Source organism: Eriocheir sinensis, chromosome 33 (assembly GCF_024679095.1).
Source record: "Eriocheir sinensis breed Jianghai 21 chromosome 33, ASM2467909v1, whole genome shotgun sequence".
Classification (NCBI taxonomy): Eukaryota; Metazoa; Arthropoda; class Malacostraca; order Decapoda; family Varunidae; genus Eriocheir; species Eriocheir sinensis.
In genome coordinates, this window is record NC_066541.1 from 14,163,623 (window position 1) to 14,181,870 (window position 18,248).

Below are 18,248 nucleotides of genomic sequence, written 5' to 3' on the forward strand. Positions count from 1 at the left end.
ATATCACTCACTGTCTGTTTCCTCAAAATAAATTAAGTGATGTTTGTGAAAACACTGATCTACATTCACACCGTCATCTAGCACAGCGACTCACCACGCCTAGGGGTTCAGGGTAAGCCATGAGACAGGAGGGGGGACAAGTAACAGTGTCTGCAGCATTATGAATAATTAACACAATAATTGTACACATAAAGTATGCCTTGTATTTACAGCAATGTGCATGAGTAGACTTGCAAAATGTCTCTTTGGTTTTGTCAGACTCAGCAAGTAGCCATGGATTTGTACATCTTATAATTTGCAAGAAAAATGCAGCCATGTTGGAAAAAAAACCTGGTATTTACACGACCATTCGTGGATGACTGAAACAAAAAGTGTGCAACCAACTCATAAAATTCTAAAGTATCACGAAGCAAAAACAACAGCAATGAAACAAGATGTGAACAAGAAAAGTATGTACTGTATGTAGTGATACAACTTTGAGGTGATATGCATACCCACTGCTACATGGATATGAGTAATGTAAAGTTAGCTCAAGAACTGAAATAGGATCATCTTAATGTTTCAGATCATGTGGTGAAGAAGAGCAGGAGAACCCCTAAGGTGGCAGCTGGCAACACTTGGGTCATGGTACACTGGCACGAAGCATCTCTTGGCCGCAGGCTTCAAGGCCTCAGGAAAATCTTGCTGAGGGCAACACCCTCAAACTTTTGATGTGTACTGAAGATTTTTCCACAGAATCTATATGAACTATAAAGCTGTTCTGATGATGGCTACCCCAGGGCACCACGGAAGGGATGCCTCTCATCTTTATAGTCTCAGGGTAAGAAAATATATTGATTCTTTCCTTGCAGCCACGGCACAATGTTCAAGGCAGAGGCGGAAACTAATATTTTCTGATCTTGAAACTGTACAGCTCATACATTAATATATTCAAACTAATAATTTACTTAGGCAAAAGAGGATGTATATATGTGACTCTGCCAGGTAGAAAAGCGCTGAAAGATCCTCTACTGCTACAGTGTATCTATGAAGCACGACTTGCACCACATCACAACACATCCCTGAGGAGCCAAAGTAATGCTGCCACCTCTACCTTGCAAGTGTGCGGGTCAAGCCTGACCAGACTGGAGTGAGAAACATTTTAATTTTGTCATGGAAATAATCAACTGGGAGAAATAATTTGATACAGAACACAGATAAAAAGAAGCATTACAGTATTATTTAGAAACTAGTGCTTTGCATAAGAATTTTGCAACCCATGAATAGTAAATCTGTATTCATATACATAATAGAATTCTTTTATTAGAGTATGACTTCCATAGACGTTTGGCAGCCTGAGTGCCCTAGCATGGAAGAAAAGGAAACATGCTTTCAAATTCAAACATGAAAACAATGTTAGCAAATCATCCATTCGCCGCCTCACATACACCTTTATAGCAATTTCTCACTCCAGCGTGGGACACGTCAGGGCCATGGACAACAAATACTCAGCAACACACACATCCAGCAACACACACGTTCAGGCGCAGCACAACACAACACAACACCACCTGATGCCACTATAGTCATGCTCAGCCTCTCCTCACTGAATAAGCCTTTCATGTGTTCCTGGCATGGCACAGCTCTCTAGCACAAGTAAAATAAAGTTTAATATACCATGCAAGGCATTTTATGGGCCTTGAAATCTCAAATATTTTGCACCACCCACAGTGCAGAATACCCCTGTACCAAATGGAAAAAACACATAAAAAGATTAAATAAATAAATAAATATATGAATAATAAATAAAATAAATATATACATAAATATTATAAGGTATGAAATAATATGACATAGTGCATCAGCTAGTCCCTTTATCCTGTGATTGAGCCAGCTTTTTTTTTGTATATGTACCTATGTGTGTGTGTGTGTGTGTGTGTGTGTGTGTGCAATACATAACAGGGAGGCAGTAACTGTTACCCCCGCCTCTCCTTTCCCTGTAATAAGGTCCCAGTGGCTCGAGGCTGGCTCCTGTGGCTCCCCCAGGCCCATAACGCCACACAGCAAGGCTCGGTGGCGTGGCGAGGGAGATGAATGGTGTTTGGTCACAGTAATCAGTGGCTTAATTAAACCTGGATGTCCAATTACCCCCCCCCCCCCCCCTAAAAAAAAAGTGTTTCTATTGATGATGAAAACAGGAGCATAAAGACAATACCCCCCCCAAAACAATACATGTAAATGAAACTTGAAATCACGAACACAATCATAAAAAAAAAGCCAAATTAAACAAAACGAAAATCCCATATTACCCAAAGAAAGAAAGAAAAGAAAGGGACGATGGATGTCAACATGAATAAAATGAGAAGAAATGAATAAAAATGACGAGTATGAAAACTTGTGCAAATAAAACTAAACAGGGGAGAGAGGGAGGCGATATAAGAAGACAACGAGGAAGAAGAGAAGGACGAAAGAGCAACAGCAATTAACACATAATCCTCAGCCACTCACATCCTTCGTAGACCTCGAGGGGGACGTGGATGCCGGAAACGTTGTGCCGCACCGCCACGCCGAGCCGCTCGTCGAAGTGGCTGGCGTTGGAGGCGTCGAGGTCGGTGAGGTCCTTCATGAGCAGCGGCCGGGAGGTGTTGAGGTTCAGATTGTCGTTCCAGATGTAGATGGTCGTGGCGTCCTCCAGCAGCTCCACGATTTTCTGTTAGGGATGTGAAGGAGAGGCGGTGAGGGAGAGGTGGGGGAGAAGCGTGTACAGAATAAGGGAAATGATAGCAAGAAGTACAGGAAGGGTGAAAAAGAAATGAATATGGTACTTTCTAAACTGAATTTTGGTAGGGAGCAGCACTGTATAAGCTAAAAGTAGGAGAAGGAGGCTTGTAGGAGGTGAGAAAGCAATACATCTCATTGGGCTTTCTCGGGTTAAAAGGGCTGTGAGGCAACGTACTACGACATTTCAGGGTGGGATCAAATGACATAGTGCTGACTGTAAAGGCCCCCATTAAGAGTGACAAAGGAGTGAGTAATGAAGTAAAACTGAGTATGAGGTGAGTAAAAAGTGAATGAACATATAAGGAAAATATAAAACAAAACGTGGAAACGAGTAGGGAAGAAGAATAAGAAAAAGAATAAGAACAAGACGAAAAAGAAGACAGCAGAAAACAAAATTAACGACGACTACAAAAGGAATAAATGCACAAAAAAACAAAAGAAAAGAAAAAAAAGGAAAATAGCAACAGCAACAGCAACAAACCTGGAGAGCGCTGTGTTTGGAGGCGAAGAGATCGCGGATGCCGTTCGCCATGTCTTCCGCCATCGTCCGGAGGTACACAGACTTGATGCTCACGTTGGGGTCGCCATTCAGGTCCTGTGAGGGAAGAAAACAGCGTCGTGTCAGATCCTTTGGGGCCTCACGATGGAGGAATGGAAAGGCTACACGGAGGACAAAAGAGTTAGGTATTGCTGCGAGATCGCCTTTGAGATTTTGCGGGAAGTTTTGAGTTTCTTTTTTCTTCTTCTTCTTCTTCTTCTTCTTCTTCTTCTTCTTCTTCTTCTTTTTCTGTTTCTTCTTCTTTTTCTTCTTCTTCTTCTTCTTCTTCTTCTTCTTCTTCTTCTTTGAGAGAGAGAGAGAGAGAGAGAGAGAATTGTTACATAAAAGATGAAGGTGTGAAAAGAGAAAGGAAAAACTAATAGTCACGTCCTACTTTTCAAGGAACCAGAATGTAAAAGAAGAAGAAGAAGAACAAGAACAAGAAGAAGAACAAGAAAAAGAAGAAAAATAGAGAGAATGAGAACGACAAAAGAATGAAATACATAAAGAAATAAAATAAAAAAGAAAAAACAGCAACAATAGCAACAACGACTGCAAACAATAATAAAAAAAAACATAACAGGAACAACAACAAAAGCAACCACCACCACCACCACCACAAGAACAACAACAACAACAACAACAACGGCGGGAAAATGCATTAAAACTTTTTCCTCTCGCGTTGTGTCGAAACTCATCTTTTTTTCCCTCTTTTTCTTATTTTCCTCGACGCAACTTTGACAGGAGGGAACTTTCCACCCAGCCACTTCTCTTCTTGTTGCTCTCCTGTCTTCCTTCCTTCCTTTCTTCCTTCCTTCAATCCTTTCATCCTTCCTACACATTCTCACATCGATTCATTCTCTCCCTTTCTTTCATATTTTCGACCTTCCTTTCTTCTTGCTTTCATTCATTCTATTATCCATTCTTCCTTCCATCCTTTCTTCCTTCCTTCAGTTCTTTCCTCCTTCCTCTGCTCATTCTAATACTGCTTCATTCTACTTCTTTTTCTTGTTATTTTCCTTCCTTCTTGCATTCCTCAATTCATTTATCCATCATTTCTTTCTAATTTCTTACATCTTGCCTTCCTTTATTTCACATTTCCTCTTTTTCTTACATCCTTCCTTCCTTCCTCCGTTCCTCACTGTTCTATTCTTTCATTCCTTTATCCAATCTTTCTTATTTATTCCTTACTTCCTCACTTCCTTTATTAGTCCTTTCGTCCTTTCCTTCCATTTTTCCATCCTTCCTTTCCTACACAGCTCTATTCTTTCACTTTTATCCATCTTTCCTTATTTGTTTCTCCCTTCCTCCCTTCCTGTTTACGTCCTTTCCCATTTTCCTTCCATTCTACCTTTCTTCGTCCGTTCTTATATTGCTCTATTATTTCATTCTTTCTTTCATTCTTTTTAATCCTTCCATTCTGCCACTGTATATATTCTTTTTCTAATATGTCCACAAAACGCTACCCTTTCCCTCTTTTCTTATTTGTTCCCTTTCATTCTTTTCCTTGTTCTTATTACCAAAGTCATTACAAATTCATTACAGCAGCATAAACCTTCCTTTTCACCCAAATGTATGCAGGATATAACTCTACGCATTTCAAGAGCCTTTTTTCAGCTAATACAAAATGAGGAAATAATGGAAACTTTTTTGAATTACTGGTATGGAGAGAGAGCACACGGCTGATTGATGATAACGATGCTGCCGCGAGAGATGGTCATTTGCTCTTCACGTGTCTCGACAGCTTATAACCATCGACTTGATTGATAACTCTCGGGATCTCCATTAAAACGCCTCAACAAAGGAAAAAAGAAAAGAGCACAAAACACACACACACACACACACACACACACACACACACAGGTTGGAAATTTTTATAAAGGTTATTTTTTGCGGTTACACTCTTTGATCTCCCCGTTTTCCTTTTTTTTCCCCTTTTTTTCTTTCTTTCATTCATTCATTAATTCTTTTTTCTTTCTTTCTTTTTCTCTTCTTCTCCAATTTTAACTCAAACTCAAACTTCTCCTCTTCATCCTCCTCCTTCTCTTCTACTACTTCTTCTTCTTCTTCTTCTTCTTCTTCTTCTTCTTCTTCTTCTTCTTCTCACTCCTCCTCCTCCTCCTCCAATGTTTAGGTTATTTGAAGCATTTTCGTCCTCAAGGGAAAGCTTCTTCATCCACTTTCAAGCGATGCAAGTCCCTGCCAGCTCTTTCTCCTCGCCCTGAATGGAGGTGTGGGGCTCATCTCTCTCTCTCTCTCTCTCTCTCTCTCTCTCTCTCTCTCTCTCTCTCTCTCTCTCTCTCTCTCTCTCTCTCTCTCTAAGAGCCTCCAATTCCCTATATGATTTTTTCAACCCACGTTTTTCATTCGCTCTCACTCTTTTTCTCTCCCTTGAACGCCTCCCCTTCCCTTCCCTTCTCCCTCTCCGTCTCTCTCTCTCTCTCTCTCTCTCTCTCTCTCTCTCTCTCTCTCTCTCTCTCTCTCTCTCTCTCTCTCTCTCTCTCTCTCTCTCCCGGGGACTGGATATGAGAAGTTTTCTTTGATGTTTGTCCCTCTTGGGTTCTGGAGTGTTAGACTTTTTCTGGTCCGTCAGTTTTATGCGATCACGTTTACTTTGCCCGCGTGGGTCGTTTCCACGGAAGACTCAAATGGCGAGTGAGCGACAACACAAAGAAATGAGAAATCTGATGCGCCGGGGACATGTTCTATTTGTGTGTGTGTGTGTGTGTGTGTGTGTGTGTGTGTGTGTGTGTGTGTGTGTGTGTGTGTGTCGCTCCTTTCAGAGAAGTAACGCAGCCAACCACCTCCCTCATTTTATTCTCTCATTCTCTTCTCTTGGAAACGATGAAAGAAAAAAACAGAATTATGGAAGACTTTTCCCCACTTTGCTTTATGTTATTTTCTTTTCTTAACCACAGAACTTTTTTTTTCAGAAGTGATGCAAAAAAAAAAAAAACACTCCTCGTCCATTGCCCTCTCACGCCCCTCTTGGAAATGACGAAAGAACGCATAGAACGATGAAGGAGATAACACATGACGACCATTTTTCACGTGTGCTCTTATAATGCAGGGACTCGTCTATTATTCAAGGAAGTAATGCAATTAACCCCTTTATTTATTCATCTGCGAGTGACCCCTTTGGAATCGACGGTAAAGAAAACGGAGGATCATTAAAGAGATGAAACCCTTCCAAGACTTTGCTTTCTTATAATCGCGGAAGGGAACGGACGGGTATGAGATTACGGGGAACTAACCAACACACACACACACACACACACACACACACACACACACACACACACACACACAGGCTCTCCTCGCCCATTTCATCGCGCGTGCCTTACGAAAGATAAGAACGAGATTAGCAAAAATAAAAAGCCTTCTCGTCCTTTTCTGTTTGTTTATTCCTTTGCTCAACGTGAAGGGAACACACACACACACACACACACACACACACACACACACACACACACACACACACACACACACACACACACACACACACACACACACACACACACACACGAGCGTTTTCAGAGAAGTGAAATAAAGAACATATTCAGCCTTTTCTACAGCTCTCGCGCGTGCTGCATATGGCCAAGGCGAGGGAGAAAAAGAGAAAGAGAGGAAGGAAAACATAACAAAAAGCACTTACTCTCGTTTTTTTCACCTTACATGCAGACACTTCTTTTTTTATCCTTTTTTTTTTTTGCCCTGAGCACAAACGTGGGAAAACCTCCAACACTTTTACTGTAGTGGGTGGGTGTGCCGCTGCCTATCGTGTGCAGACCTTTTTTTTTATTTTTTCACCCTCAGCGCTAAGGAGACAAACCTCTAACCAACTCCAGCCCACGAGAGACGGAGGCATACTCAGGTAGATAAGTAGACAGGTAGAAACAGGTGTGTGTGTGCCGTTGCCTATTATATGCAGACCTTTTTTATATATTTTTTCCCCCTCAGCGCTAAGGAGACAAACCTCTAACCAACTCCAGCCCACGAGAGACGGAGGCATCTTTAAGTGGATATTTAGACAAGTAGAAACAGATAGAGGCGTAGTGAAATGTCAGACAAGAGAAGCAATGTGGTGTATATTTTTCTTTCTTGCAAATCGAGTATAGAATCAATATTTTTCTCTCTTTATATAGACAGGTAGCAACAGACAGAGGCATAGTGAAAGGTCAGGCAAGCAAGGTGATGTTTTTTTTTCTTTCCAGCAAATCGAGTACAGTATCATTATCTTTTATTTTTATACAGACACTTGGAAACAGACACTGAGAAGCAGAGACTGATTAGGCAAAGCAGACAATGGAGCTTTTTTTTCTTCTTGCGGATAAGGATAAATCGTCAATATGTTATCATTTTTCTTTGCTCTGATGCAGATAAAACAAGTGCTGCAAAACTACTTCTCAGCTTTGTACTCCACATAAAATGAACTTATAGATGCAAATACCCATTCTTTTATTGGCATCTCATTAAAGAAAAACGGTAAACAAATGTAATTAATTTCACTCTAGGATAATTGGAGAGACGTAATAGTCATAAGAGCCTCGCAGTTTTTTGCATTCACCCCTTTATTTACTTTATGCCTTGTATAGAACCACCATCGTCTGCACACGCGAAAGAACTAACCAGGAAGGATAATTGTAACCTTTAGCGACCCAAATGTCACGTCCCATCGAACCATCTCAACCCTCCCATTCCCCCCCCCCCCTCCTTCTCCCTCCCCCTTCCCTTTCCCCTCCCCTTCCTTTCCCTCCCCCTTCCCATTCCCCTCCCACTCCCTCTCCCTCCCCCTTCCCTTTCCCCTCCCCTTCCCATTCCCCTCCCCCTTCCTCTCCCTCTGCCAATACTAGCCCCTTCTTCCACTCCTTCTCCCTCCCTCTCCTCTTCTTCCCAGACTCATCCTAAGCTCCAAGATGCTCTCTCTCTCTCTCTCTCTCTCTCTCTCTCTCTCTCTCTCTCTCTCTCTCTCTCTCTCTCTCTCTCTCTCTCTCCACAGCTCCCACAGCAGAACTGATAAGCACTACCTCCTCCTCCTCCTCCTCCTCCTCCTCCTCCTCCTCCTCCTCCTTTTTCTGCTTTTTCTTCCTCCTTTTCCTTTGTTCTTTTTTTCCTTATTATTACTTGCTTTTTTCGTCTTTTTGGGGGTCTTAGTTTTATTACCTTCAGTTCCTCCTCTTTCTGTCTTTTCCTCTTTTCGCTTCCGCTCCTGTTTTTCTATTCCTCGTTTATTTTCGTTCTCTTTCGTCTTTGTTTTTTTTTCTTATTACTTTTTTTTGTTTACTCGCCAGGTCCTCCTCCTATTAAACTCCCTCTTTTTCTTCCTCTTTCCTTCTGCTTCTTCTTCTTCTTCTTCTTCTTCTTCTTCTTCTTCTTCTTCTTCTTCTTCTTCTTCTTCTTCTTCTTCTTCTTCCTCCTCCTCTTAAACTTCCTCTCCCTCTTCCTCCTCCTCGCCCTTCTGCAGGTAAGCCGTGTTTACCTGGGGGCTCACTTTAAAGTTACCTCTACGGAAGATGAAGGAAGAGGAAGAGCGAGATGCCTCAGGGAACTATGACAAAAGTCTCTTTAACTTTACGACTTCTTCAACTTCTTCTATTTCATTCTTTCTTCCTTCAACTTTCTTCCAGCCTTCATCTTTTTTTTTTTCCTCAATGCTAAAAACTTCTTTAATCTCCTCCACGTCTTCTAAGTTTTCTTTTTTATTCTTTCTTCCTCTCTTTCCTTTTCTACCTTCTTTCTTGTTTTCTTTTTGTGTTTGCCTTTTACTCAGCTTTCTTAATCTTTTCAAGCCTCTTAATCCCATGCTTTTTCCTCTATTTTGTTTCTTTTCTTTATTTATGATTGCATATTTCTCAAGTTTCCTTCTCTTTTCAGGTCACTCTTTCATTTTCTCTTCCTATGTTTTCTTTCCTTACTTTTCCTTTAGGTTTGGATCTACTCAATATTCCATGCCTCTTCAAGTCTCTTCCATTCTTTCTTCCTCTCCTGTCTTCTTTCCACTTTTCCTCCCCTTCCCTCCGCGCCTGCTACGTAGTCAACTTTCCTCATTCTTTTTACAAACTTTTCTCCCTCGTCTTCTCTCGAGGAAATGCTTCACCCTGATTCTTCTCCTCCACCTCCACTCCTGCCAATCTCTTCCTCCTCTTCCACAAATCCCTTCCACAGTCTTCAAAAAGCCTCCTCTTCCTCTTAATTAAAAAGAGCTCAGGAAACTCGAAGACAGATCAAGGCATAATAATTACCTCGCGAGGAAGTCTGCAAGCTAAAGAGGAAGCTGACAAATGAGAAAACAGGCAAGGAGAAAGCGGGATAAGTAGATATTTAGTGACGGCAATACAATGATCTCAGAATACTCAAAGACAGAACACGCCATGATAATAACAATGATGATGAGGAAACATGGAAAATTTCACATAATAGAGGAAGAGATGGGAAGATATCACACGAGCAAGATTGGATGTTTGCATTGTTCGTTGAGTAATGCAAACGTGACTGGTTGTGTCCGTAGACTTTCACGCGTCACTGTCTAGGTAACGTAGCTGTCTTTATACACTGCTCGTCATATAAGTATTGACACTTGGGTTGAAATCTTACTGAAAAACCTACTGTTGATCACCTTCCTATTACTAAATGTGACTGAGGATTTCCCGAGACTTTAATGATGTTGAACTAAATGTAAGCTTGTGTAAAACGATATTTAGGCGCCAGATGAGCACTTCGTTTGAACAGATTATTGTTTACTCTCCTCTACCCTTCTGTTCTCCTCTTACATCTCCTTTCTACATCAACCCCTCTCCCTTCTCTAATTCACCCTTCCTTCCACCCTTCCTTTAATCTAATCTGTTCCCTTTAATCTTCTCTCCTCTCCTTTCATCATTTATCTTCTCTACCCTCAGCATCGCCTCTCCATTTCTCCCCCTTTACAGAGTCTCAAGGAGCTGAATAAGACTAAACTTCGCCCATAAACTTATCTTACGATACAACAGGAGCGAGGAAAACTCACTTCACTGCACCTGACTCGCTCCTGAAGGCAGAAAAGCGCAAGAACTTGAAGATACCAAATGCGAAGTATAGACAAGAAAAACCCGATCGAAAAATAAGGCAAGCAGTATATGATTATGCGTATGAGACGAGTAAGACGCTGAAACTCTAGACACAGACCCAAAAGTGTGAAAGTCAGGGAAGATAGAGAAACAAGTGGGGAGATAAACTTACAGCATCAGACAGAGAGGTGGTGGAAGATGTGGGGAAAGGTTAGTAATGGCTGGCTGATGCTGATGGTGACTCCTTTTTCTCCTCATCTCACTAAAGGGACACGGGAGACAGAGACACATGACGCCGCCTCTTCAAAACAACTCCAACAGCAGCTAATAAACTTGGAAGCTCCTCCTCCTCTTCTTCCTCCTCCTCCCCCTCCTCCTCCTCTTCCTCTTAACCTCCCTTGCTTTTATCCCTCATCTACTTGAATTTTTATTTTCTTCTCCTCTTCCTCCTCCTCCTCCTCCTCCTCCTCCTCAATCTTCGCTTCCCTTTCCATCATTTATCCTCTCTTCCCCTCCTCCTGTTCCTCCTCGCCTTGCTTTTATACTTTGTCTACTTGAGTCTTCCTTTTCTTCTCCTCTTCTCCTCTTCCTCCTAAATCTTCCTCTCCTTTTCCATCATTTATCATCTCTTCCCCTCCTCCTCTTCCTCACTCGCCTTGCTTTTATTCTTCATCTACTTGAGTCTCTTTTTCTTCTCCTCTTCCTCCTCCTCCTCCTCCTAAATCTTTCTCTCCCTTTCCATCACTTATCCTCTCTTCCCCTCTTTTTTTTATTCACTTCCTCGTCTTTTTTCCCCTTTATCTATATATCACCCATTTCCTTTTCGTTCTTCTCTCATTTCCTCTTTCTTAGGACCTCTCAGCGCGCATCCCTCCTCTTCTCTTTCCCCTCTGTCTCTTTTTTTATGCTCTCCCATCTCTATTACTTCCCTTGTCTGGGTCTTTGTATTTTCTCTTTGTTATTATTTCCTCCTGCTTTTCTCTTCCAATCTCCATAATTCCTTTCTCTCTAATTCCTTCCTCTTGCATCGCCTTCCCCCAACTTCTTATCACATTTAATTCTTCCCTGTTATCTTTTCCTGTTCTATTATCTCTTTCTCTCTCTCTCTCTCTCTCTCTCTCTCTCTCTCTCTCTCTCTCTCTCTCTCTCTCTCTCTCTCTCTCTTGCATCTTTCATCTCGTCCTCCTCCTCCTCCTCTTCCTCCTCTTCAATTACTTATGTTAAATTAGCGTTTGTCTTCATGCTGTTTTAGGAATGAAGGTTTGTGCCACTTGATTAACGATAGTGCTTAACTTAACGAAGAACTAAGAAAACGGAACCATTCTCGTTCGTGATCCTCCGGGTGAAATGGATTAGACTGTGTTCCTTCAGGTATAGACGAGCGTAAAAAAAGTCTTCTGGCAGGACTTAGATCGGTGGTATTAGATGCTTCTGCCTGTCACATCAACTATTTGGAAAGGTGGAGAAGGAGATTAATCGGGTTTTCATGTGTGTTTTGTCGCGTCCATGGTATAGATGGAGGGTCAAACTACCACTAGTGTTATCATCTATTTTCTCTACCCTCAGCATCGCCTCTCCATTCCTCTCCCTTAACAGAGTCTCAAGGAGCTGAATATCCCTTGGAAATGTCCCAAACGCCTACGGAAGCCTTGTCAAATATGTGCTTGGGCGCCGAAGTGTTTAATTAAGAATGGGCCCTTAGTCGAAAACAGGATATATACAAAGGCACATGCAGGGACAGCTAAAATAAATAAAAAAATAAATAAAAACACTGTACCATGCCTTCTAATAAGTAGTTTTAGCAGAATTCCACTCACAAAAGCCGGAGGTAAGCAAACACTCATAAATAGAGGCAGTGTGTTATTTGTTGTGTTATTATTAGCGGAGGTATTCGTGAAGCTAAGAAAAATATATACACTGACTGACACTTCCCGCCTCTCTCCTTTAATACATTCCACTTTCACTTAAACACACACACACACACACACACACACACACACACACACACACACACACACACACACACACACACACACACATGTTTAATAACATGAGGCAAAAACATGTCAGCCTCTCTAGTCACGCCAAGAAATGAAAGAAAAAATCGCTTCCAACACGTCGAAATTAAAATCCGTACACACACAAAAAAGGAAAATTGATAAAAAAAAACTAAACTGAAAAGAGATTGAGTTACGTGACATCATTAAAAAGAAAAAAAAAAAAAACATCCGCCCCGCCCCGCGCTTCGTGATGTGATTACTTTGTAGGAAATTATGGAAAAAAAGGAAGTTTGCATAAAATTAGTTTAAAATATTCATGACTCGTCCTCATTAAAAAGAATCATATTAAGATCATATTAAAAATTACACTTTGCTGGAATATGTGTACATGTCATTTTGCCTTCCCCATTTCCCCTTTCCTTTCTTTCCCTCCCCACTTCCCTCTTCCCCTTTCCTTAGCTATCCTCCCTCCTTCCCTCTTCCCCTCTCCTTAGCTATCCTCCCTCCTTCCCTCTTCCCCTTTCCTTAGCTATCCTCCCTCCTTCCCTCTTTTCCCTTTCTCCCCTTCACATCCCTTATTCTCTCTTCCCTTCATACTCCCCTCTTCCCCCTTTCTCTCTCCCTTTTTCCATCCTCCCCTTCTTTTCCCCTTTTCTCCCATCCATCCCCCTTCTCCCCTCTTCCCCACATTTCCTCCTCCCTCCACTCTTACTCTTTTTCCTCTCCCCCTTTATTCACCTTTCCTTCCCTCTTTCTTCTTCCCTTTTCTCCCCTCTAACCTCCTCCTCCCCTCTTCCTCGCCTGCTCATATCTCCACTCCCTCCCCTCTTCCCCTTCCTTCACCTTTCCTCCCCCTCTTCCCTGTATCTCCCTTATATCCCTCTTCTTTCCTCTTCCTTACATCTCCTTCCCTTCTTCCTTCTTCTCCTCTCCCCCTCCTCTCACTCCCCTCCCCTCGCCTGCCTGTCTGACCTTAATTTCCTCCTCTCCTCTCTTCTCTTCCTATCTCCCCTTCCCTCGTTTCCTACACTAATTTTTTACTCCATTTATACCGTCCTTCTCTCTCTCCCTCTCCCTCTCTCTCTCCTCTCTCTCCTTTCCTCCCCATTCCCTTCCTCCCTCTCTCTATCCCTCCCTCCCTCTTTATTTTTTTTTTGTCTAAATATGGCTTGCACTTTTTACGTCTGTCTGTCTGTATGTCTGTCTGTTTATCTCGGTCAGTATATCTGTCTGCATGATTAGATTCTCTCTCTCTCTCTCTCTCTCTCTCTCTCTCTCTCTCTCTCTCTCTCTCTCTCTCTCTCTCTCTCTCTCTCTTCCGTTTTATCCCTCCGGCTTTCCTCCACAAAACTTCTATTCCTCCCTCAAGGCTGTTTAACTCTCCTCCTCTTCCTTTAATTCTTCTCCTTCACTTCTCTCCTTCTCTTTTCTCTCCTTCCTCCACTCTTCTCTCCTTTACTTTAGTGTTTCTCTCTTCGTCTGTCTGTCTGCGTGTCTCTCTCTCTCTCTCTCTCTCTCTCTCTCTCTCTCTCTCTCTCTCTCTCTCTCTCTCTCTCTCTCTCTCTCTCTCTCTCTCTCTCTCTCTCTCTCATAAAAGATATCTTGGAAGAGATCATGGACGGTGAATGAACAGGATCGATTCTCCCTCTTCTTCCTCTTCTTCATTATTCCCCTCTTTTCTTCTTACTCTTCGTCATTCTTCTTCGTCTTCCTCTTCCTTCTCTGTATCTTCTTCTCTGTCTCCGGTGGTTGGGTCAAAGATATTTATAATCCACCTTCATAAATCTCTCTCTCTCTCTCTCTCTCTCTCTCTCTCTCTCTCTCTCTCTCTCTCTCTCTCTCTCTCTCTCTCTCTCTCTCTCTCTCTCTTTACTTCTGCAACAAGGAACTCAGCAGACTCCATCGGCTTTAGTCATTTTCTCTCTCTCTCTCTCTCTCTCTCTCTCTCTCTCTCTCTCTCTCTCTCTCTCTCTCTCTCTCTCTCTCTCTCAATATTGCATTTTAGTCTACGCATTTTTCGCTCCACGTCACGTTTATCTATATTGCCACGCTCCCTCTTAAACTCTGTCAATATTCTGTTCGTGTCGAAGGATGAATCTACAACCATGCCTCCTCCTCCTCCTCCTCCTCCTGCTCCTCCTCTTCCTCCTCCTCCTCCATCGCTTCGTCCTCCGTGACTTCTCCAAAAGACCGTGGGAGCTTCAGCAAGACGTGGATTCTCTTTTTTACTCATTTGAATTCATCTTGTTAGCGCTTATTTGTAATGCCTTAAGACCTTTGCATATTGTGGGGGAGAGAGAGAGGGAGGGAGAGTTGATTATGTAAAGAGAAAGGTGGGTGGTTTTGTGAGTGTGTGTGTGTGTGTGTGTGTGTGTGTGTGTGTGTGTGTGTGTGTGTGTGTGTGTCATTACCACAAAAAGCCAAAACTAACTCGGCGACAAAACGAATTTCCAGCTGATTTCACGCAATTCCTGAACCATGCCAGCCACCCCCTCCCTCCCCTTTTACTAACCCCCTTCCCTCTTCCCTTCCCCACCTGACCCCCTCGTAAGTCACTATCTCCTTTTAATCAGCCGCAGCATCACGTCTCCCCATCGTAAGTCACTCGTTCAGTCATAAAAATTCTCCCCTTATCATCTTTGAATTTCCTTTGTTGTCTCTAAGTCTTTTAAACTCCCACGTATTTCATCCTTTCCTTGTCATTCTCTTGCAGTTTCTCCAGTTATTGATACGGTTCATATAAGTCTGTTTAGGGTATATAAGTTACGTCAAAGTTCATGCAAGTCAAGTTCAAAATTCCATATATACAAGGTCCCATAATACAAGGTCCCATTCTACAAGGTCCCACACTACAAGGTCCCATTCTACAAGGTCCCATAATACAAGGTCTCATAATACAAGGTCCCATTCTACAAGATCCCAATTCTACAAGGTCCCATACTACAAGGTCCATTACAACAAGGTCCCATTATACAAAGTCCCACACAGTTTATATTAACCTTGTCATCTTCCTGTAGCTCCTCCAGGTGGTCTCACGCTTCAAATGTCACGTATAAGTCTACAAAAGTCACGTCAAGTTCATATAAGTAAGGTTCGAAGTTCCATAATACAAAGTTGCAATGAGGGACAACAACAAACAAAAAGGTTACAATCACCGCGAGTCTCAACCTTTCATTTTGTTGGATTGAACACCACTAAAATTCAAAAGACCAATTAAATAGCGTTGATTACCAGCCAATAGAATTAAGTCTCGTATGAATAAACACAACCCGACCTGGTCCTTGAAGATAGATAGATAGATAGATAGATAGACACAGATAGAGATAAATAGATAGATAGATAGATAGATAGAGAGAGAGAGAGAGAGAGAGAGAGAGAGAGAGACGCCTACATACCTTCACCAATCAAATTACAAAGTCAAAAGGATTTGTGTAATTTTTTTTTTCGGTCGGAGTTGTTTGAAGTATTGCTCTTGATTGTTTGATTGTTTGGACCAGACGAATTACGTGTGTGTGTGTGTGTGTGTGGTGGTGGTGGGGGTAGGTGAGTGAGGGGGGGGGTAGATGGGTGGGTGACGAAAGAGAGGAGGAAAAACACAGGGAGAGACAGAGACAAACAGAAACACTCATACACACACACACACACACACACACACACACACACACACACACAAATAAATAGACAGACAGACAGATAGGGAGACAGACAAACAGGGGACTTAGATGATTAAATTAGCAAGCCAAGTCGAAAAGCACTCACAAACAGCACTAATTAACTGACCTCATTAGCCTGACTTTCCTGGGTGACCTCTTCCTTCCCTTGCTTCTCTCAAGTCCACTAGTGAGTCAGGGAATCAGTCACTCAGTCACAGTGCAAACCAAAGCCTTCATACCAACCAGTCAGTCAGTCAGTAATTAATTCTGTTGGGTAGTAATGGAACCTAACACAAAACACGCACACGCAAACACACACACACACACACACACACACACACACACACACACACACACACACACAAACACACAGGCAGATGCACCGGGACAAACAAACAGATGATCAGACGCCCAATCACCCAGTCACTTGAGAGGCAGAGAGAGAGAGAGAGAGAGAGAGAGAGAGAGAGAGAGAGAGAGAGAGAGAGAGAGAGAGAGAGAGAGAGAGAGAGAGAGAGAGAGAGAGAGAGAGAGAGAGAGAGAGTCCTTTTTTGATATGTTGTAAATTCTTCTCTCGCGGATTTGTATTTCAGTGTCTTTAGATATTCCGTCTTGTGAAAAAAAAAAGAAACAAACTGCTATTGATATCCGATCGCCGAGGGATTTATAGCCAGCCAATCCATCCGTCGACGGTTAGTCGGTCAGTCAGTAAAAACAGTTCTTTATTTAACCACCAAGCTTCCTGTCTATGTATTCCTTATCTATTTAAAATTCTCTCACTTTAGATGATTCGCCTCACTTCCTCTCTCTTCCTTTTACTTCTTTCTATTTAAATACTTTCCTCTCTCTCTCTCTCTCTCTCTCTCTCTCTCCCTTACTTTTTACCTGTCTACTTATTCTCTTCTTCATCTCCACGCTACTTAGTCTGTGTTTTTGTCTATGTCATTTCTTATCTCTTTATAATCCTCTCCCTTTACCATAATTCTCCCACTCTCTCTCTCTTTCACTTTTACTTTTTACTGCTTCCCTTCCTGTCTAATATTTGCAAACCTTCTAACCTCTTTCTCTTTCTTTACCTTCCCTCTCACCTTCCTCACCTCCACGGCACTCAGCCTATGTCAACGTTATTTCTTATCACATTAAAATCCTCCCACTTAAGCATAACTCTCCTCTCGCACTCTGTCTCCTACCTCTTCCCTTTCTATTTGCATATCTTTCTACCTCTTTTTCTTTCTTTCCCTTCCCTCTCTCTCCTTCCTATCTACTCTCTTCCTCATATTCTCGCGATTATACATACATGATTCTCCTCTTAGTAATGGAAGGCAGGGCTTGTGTATGCAAATCCGTGTTTATCACCGGGAAAATTAATCCATGATCGAGGTTTGGCGAAAATACATGCAAAATCAATTTAGGGCTTCGACTACACCGTGTATATATGAAAATTATTGGTCGGTGCATTCATTGGTGAAAAAAAAAAAAGATACCTGGATCGAGACAGAATTAATTGGAAAGGTAGACACGCTCTGGAGAGGATCCCTACCTGCAAAACCTTTAATTACAGGCATCATGGGGGCGTCCGTGTGTACCTGTGCGTGTGCGTATGTGTATGTGTGTGTGTATGTGTGGGGGGGGGGGTGAGTGTGTTCAGGTGAGGACGAGGGTAGGAGGTAAAAGGGAAAAGGTAGGGGGAGGAGGGTTGGAGGGTGGAGATAAGATAGGATGGAGGGAACGGATGATAAGGGGGAAGAAGGGGAGGGAGGAGAGAAAAGTGAACCAAAGAAGGAATATAAGAAAGGTGGAGAGAAGGATGCTGGAGAATCACGATGGAGAAAGTGGCAGAAGAGAAGAATACAAAAAAAAGGGAGAAAGAGAAAGAAAACAAGCAAGCAAGCAAGGAAGGCAGGTGGAAGCACAGGAGGAGGAGGAAGAGGAGGGGGAGGGAGGTGCCAGAATCGATAAGATACTAGCTGGTTCTCTCCCACAACGTGTGTTCCGAATTACAAAAAAAGGAGTGGAAGTGGAAACCGATGGCGAGCGGGATAACGGAGGACGATGGGAAGTGTGGCCGCGCGAGGGGAAAGACGCGGGGAATGGACGCGGCGGGAAAAAGTGACGCTGGAAAAATAAAAACTCTGGAAAAAAAAAGTTAAGGAATGCATGCGAAAAGTTTAGCGTTCGTGCATTTCAAAACTCTCCCTCGTATAAACAGCAAGATGAGGATGGTGATGATGATGATAATAACGACAAAAAACAA

At 42.4% G+C, this 18,248-nt stretch overlaps 1 protein-coding gene across 3 annotated transcripts in view; it reads right to left on the reverse strand.

The window, feature by feature from the left end:
• The window catches only part of LOC127006760 (voltage-dependent calcium channel subunit alpha-2/delta-2-like), a 45,190-nt gene that overhangs the window by 16,233 nt on the left and 10,709 nt on the right, over positions 1-18,248 (reverse strand). For all 3 annotated transcript variants that reach the window (XM_050877042.1, XM_050877041.1, XM_050877040.1), the window contains exons 3-4: positions 3,242-3,355; positions 2,488-2,689 (exon numbers count right to left, since the gene is read on the reverse strand). In XM_050877042.1, coding sequence (XP_050732999.1) covers positions 2,488-2,689; positions 3,242-3,355 — 316 coding nt within the window. The remainder of the gene's footprint in view (positions 1-2,487; positions 2,690-3,241; positions 3,356-18,248) is intronic.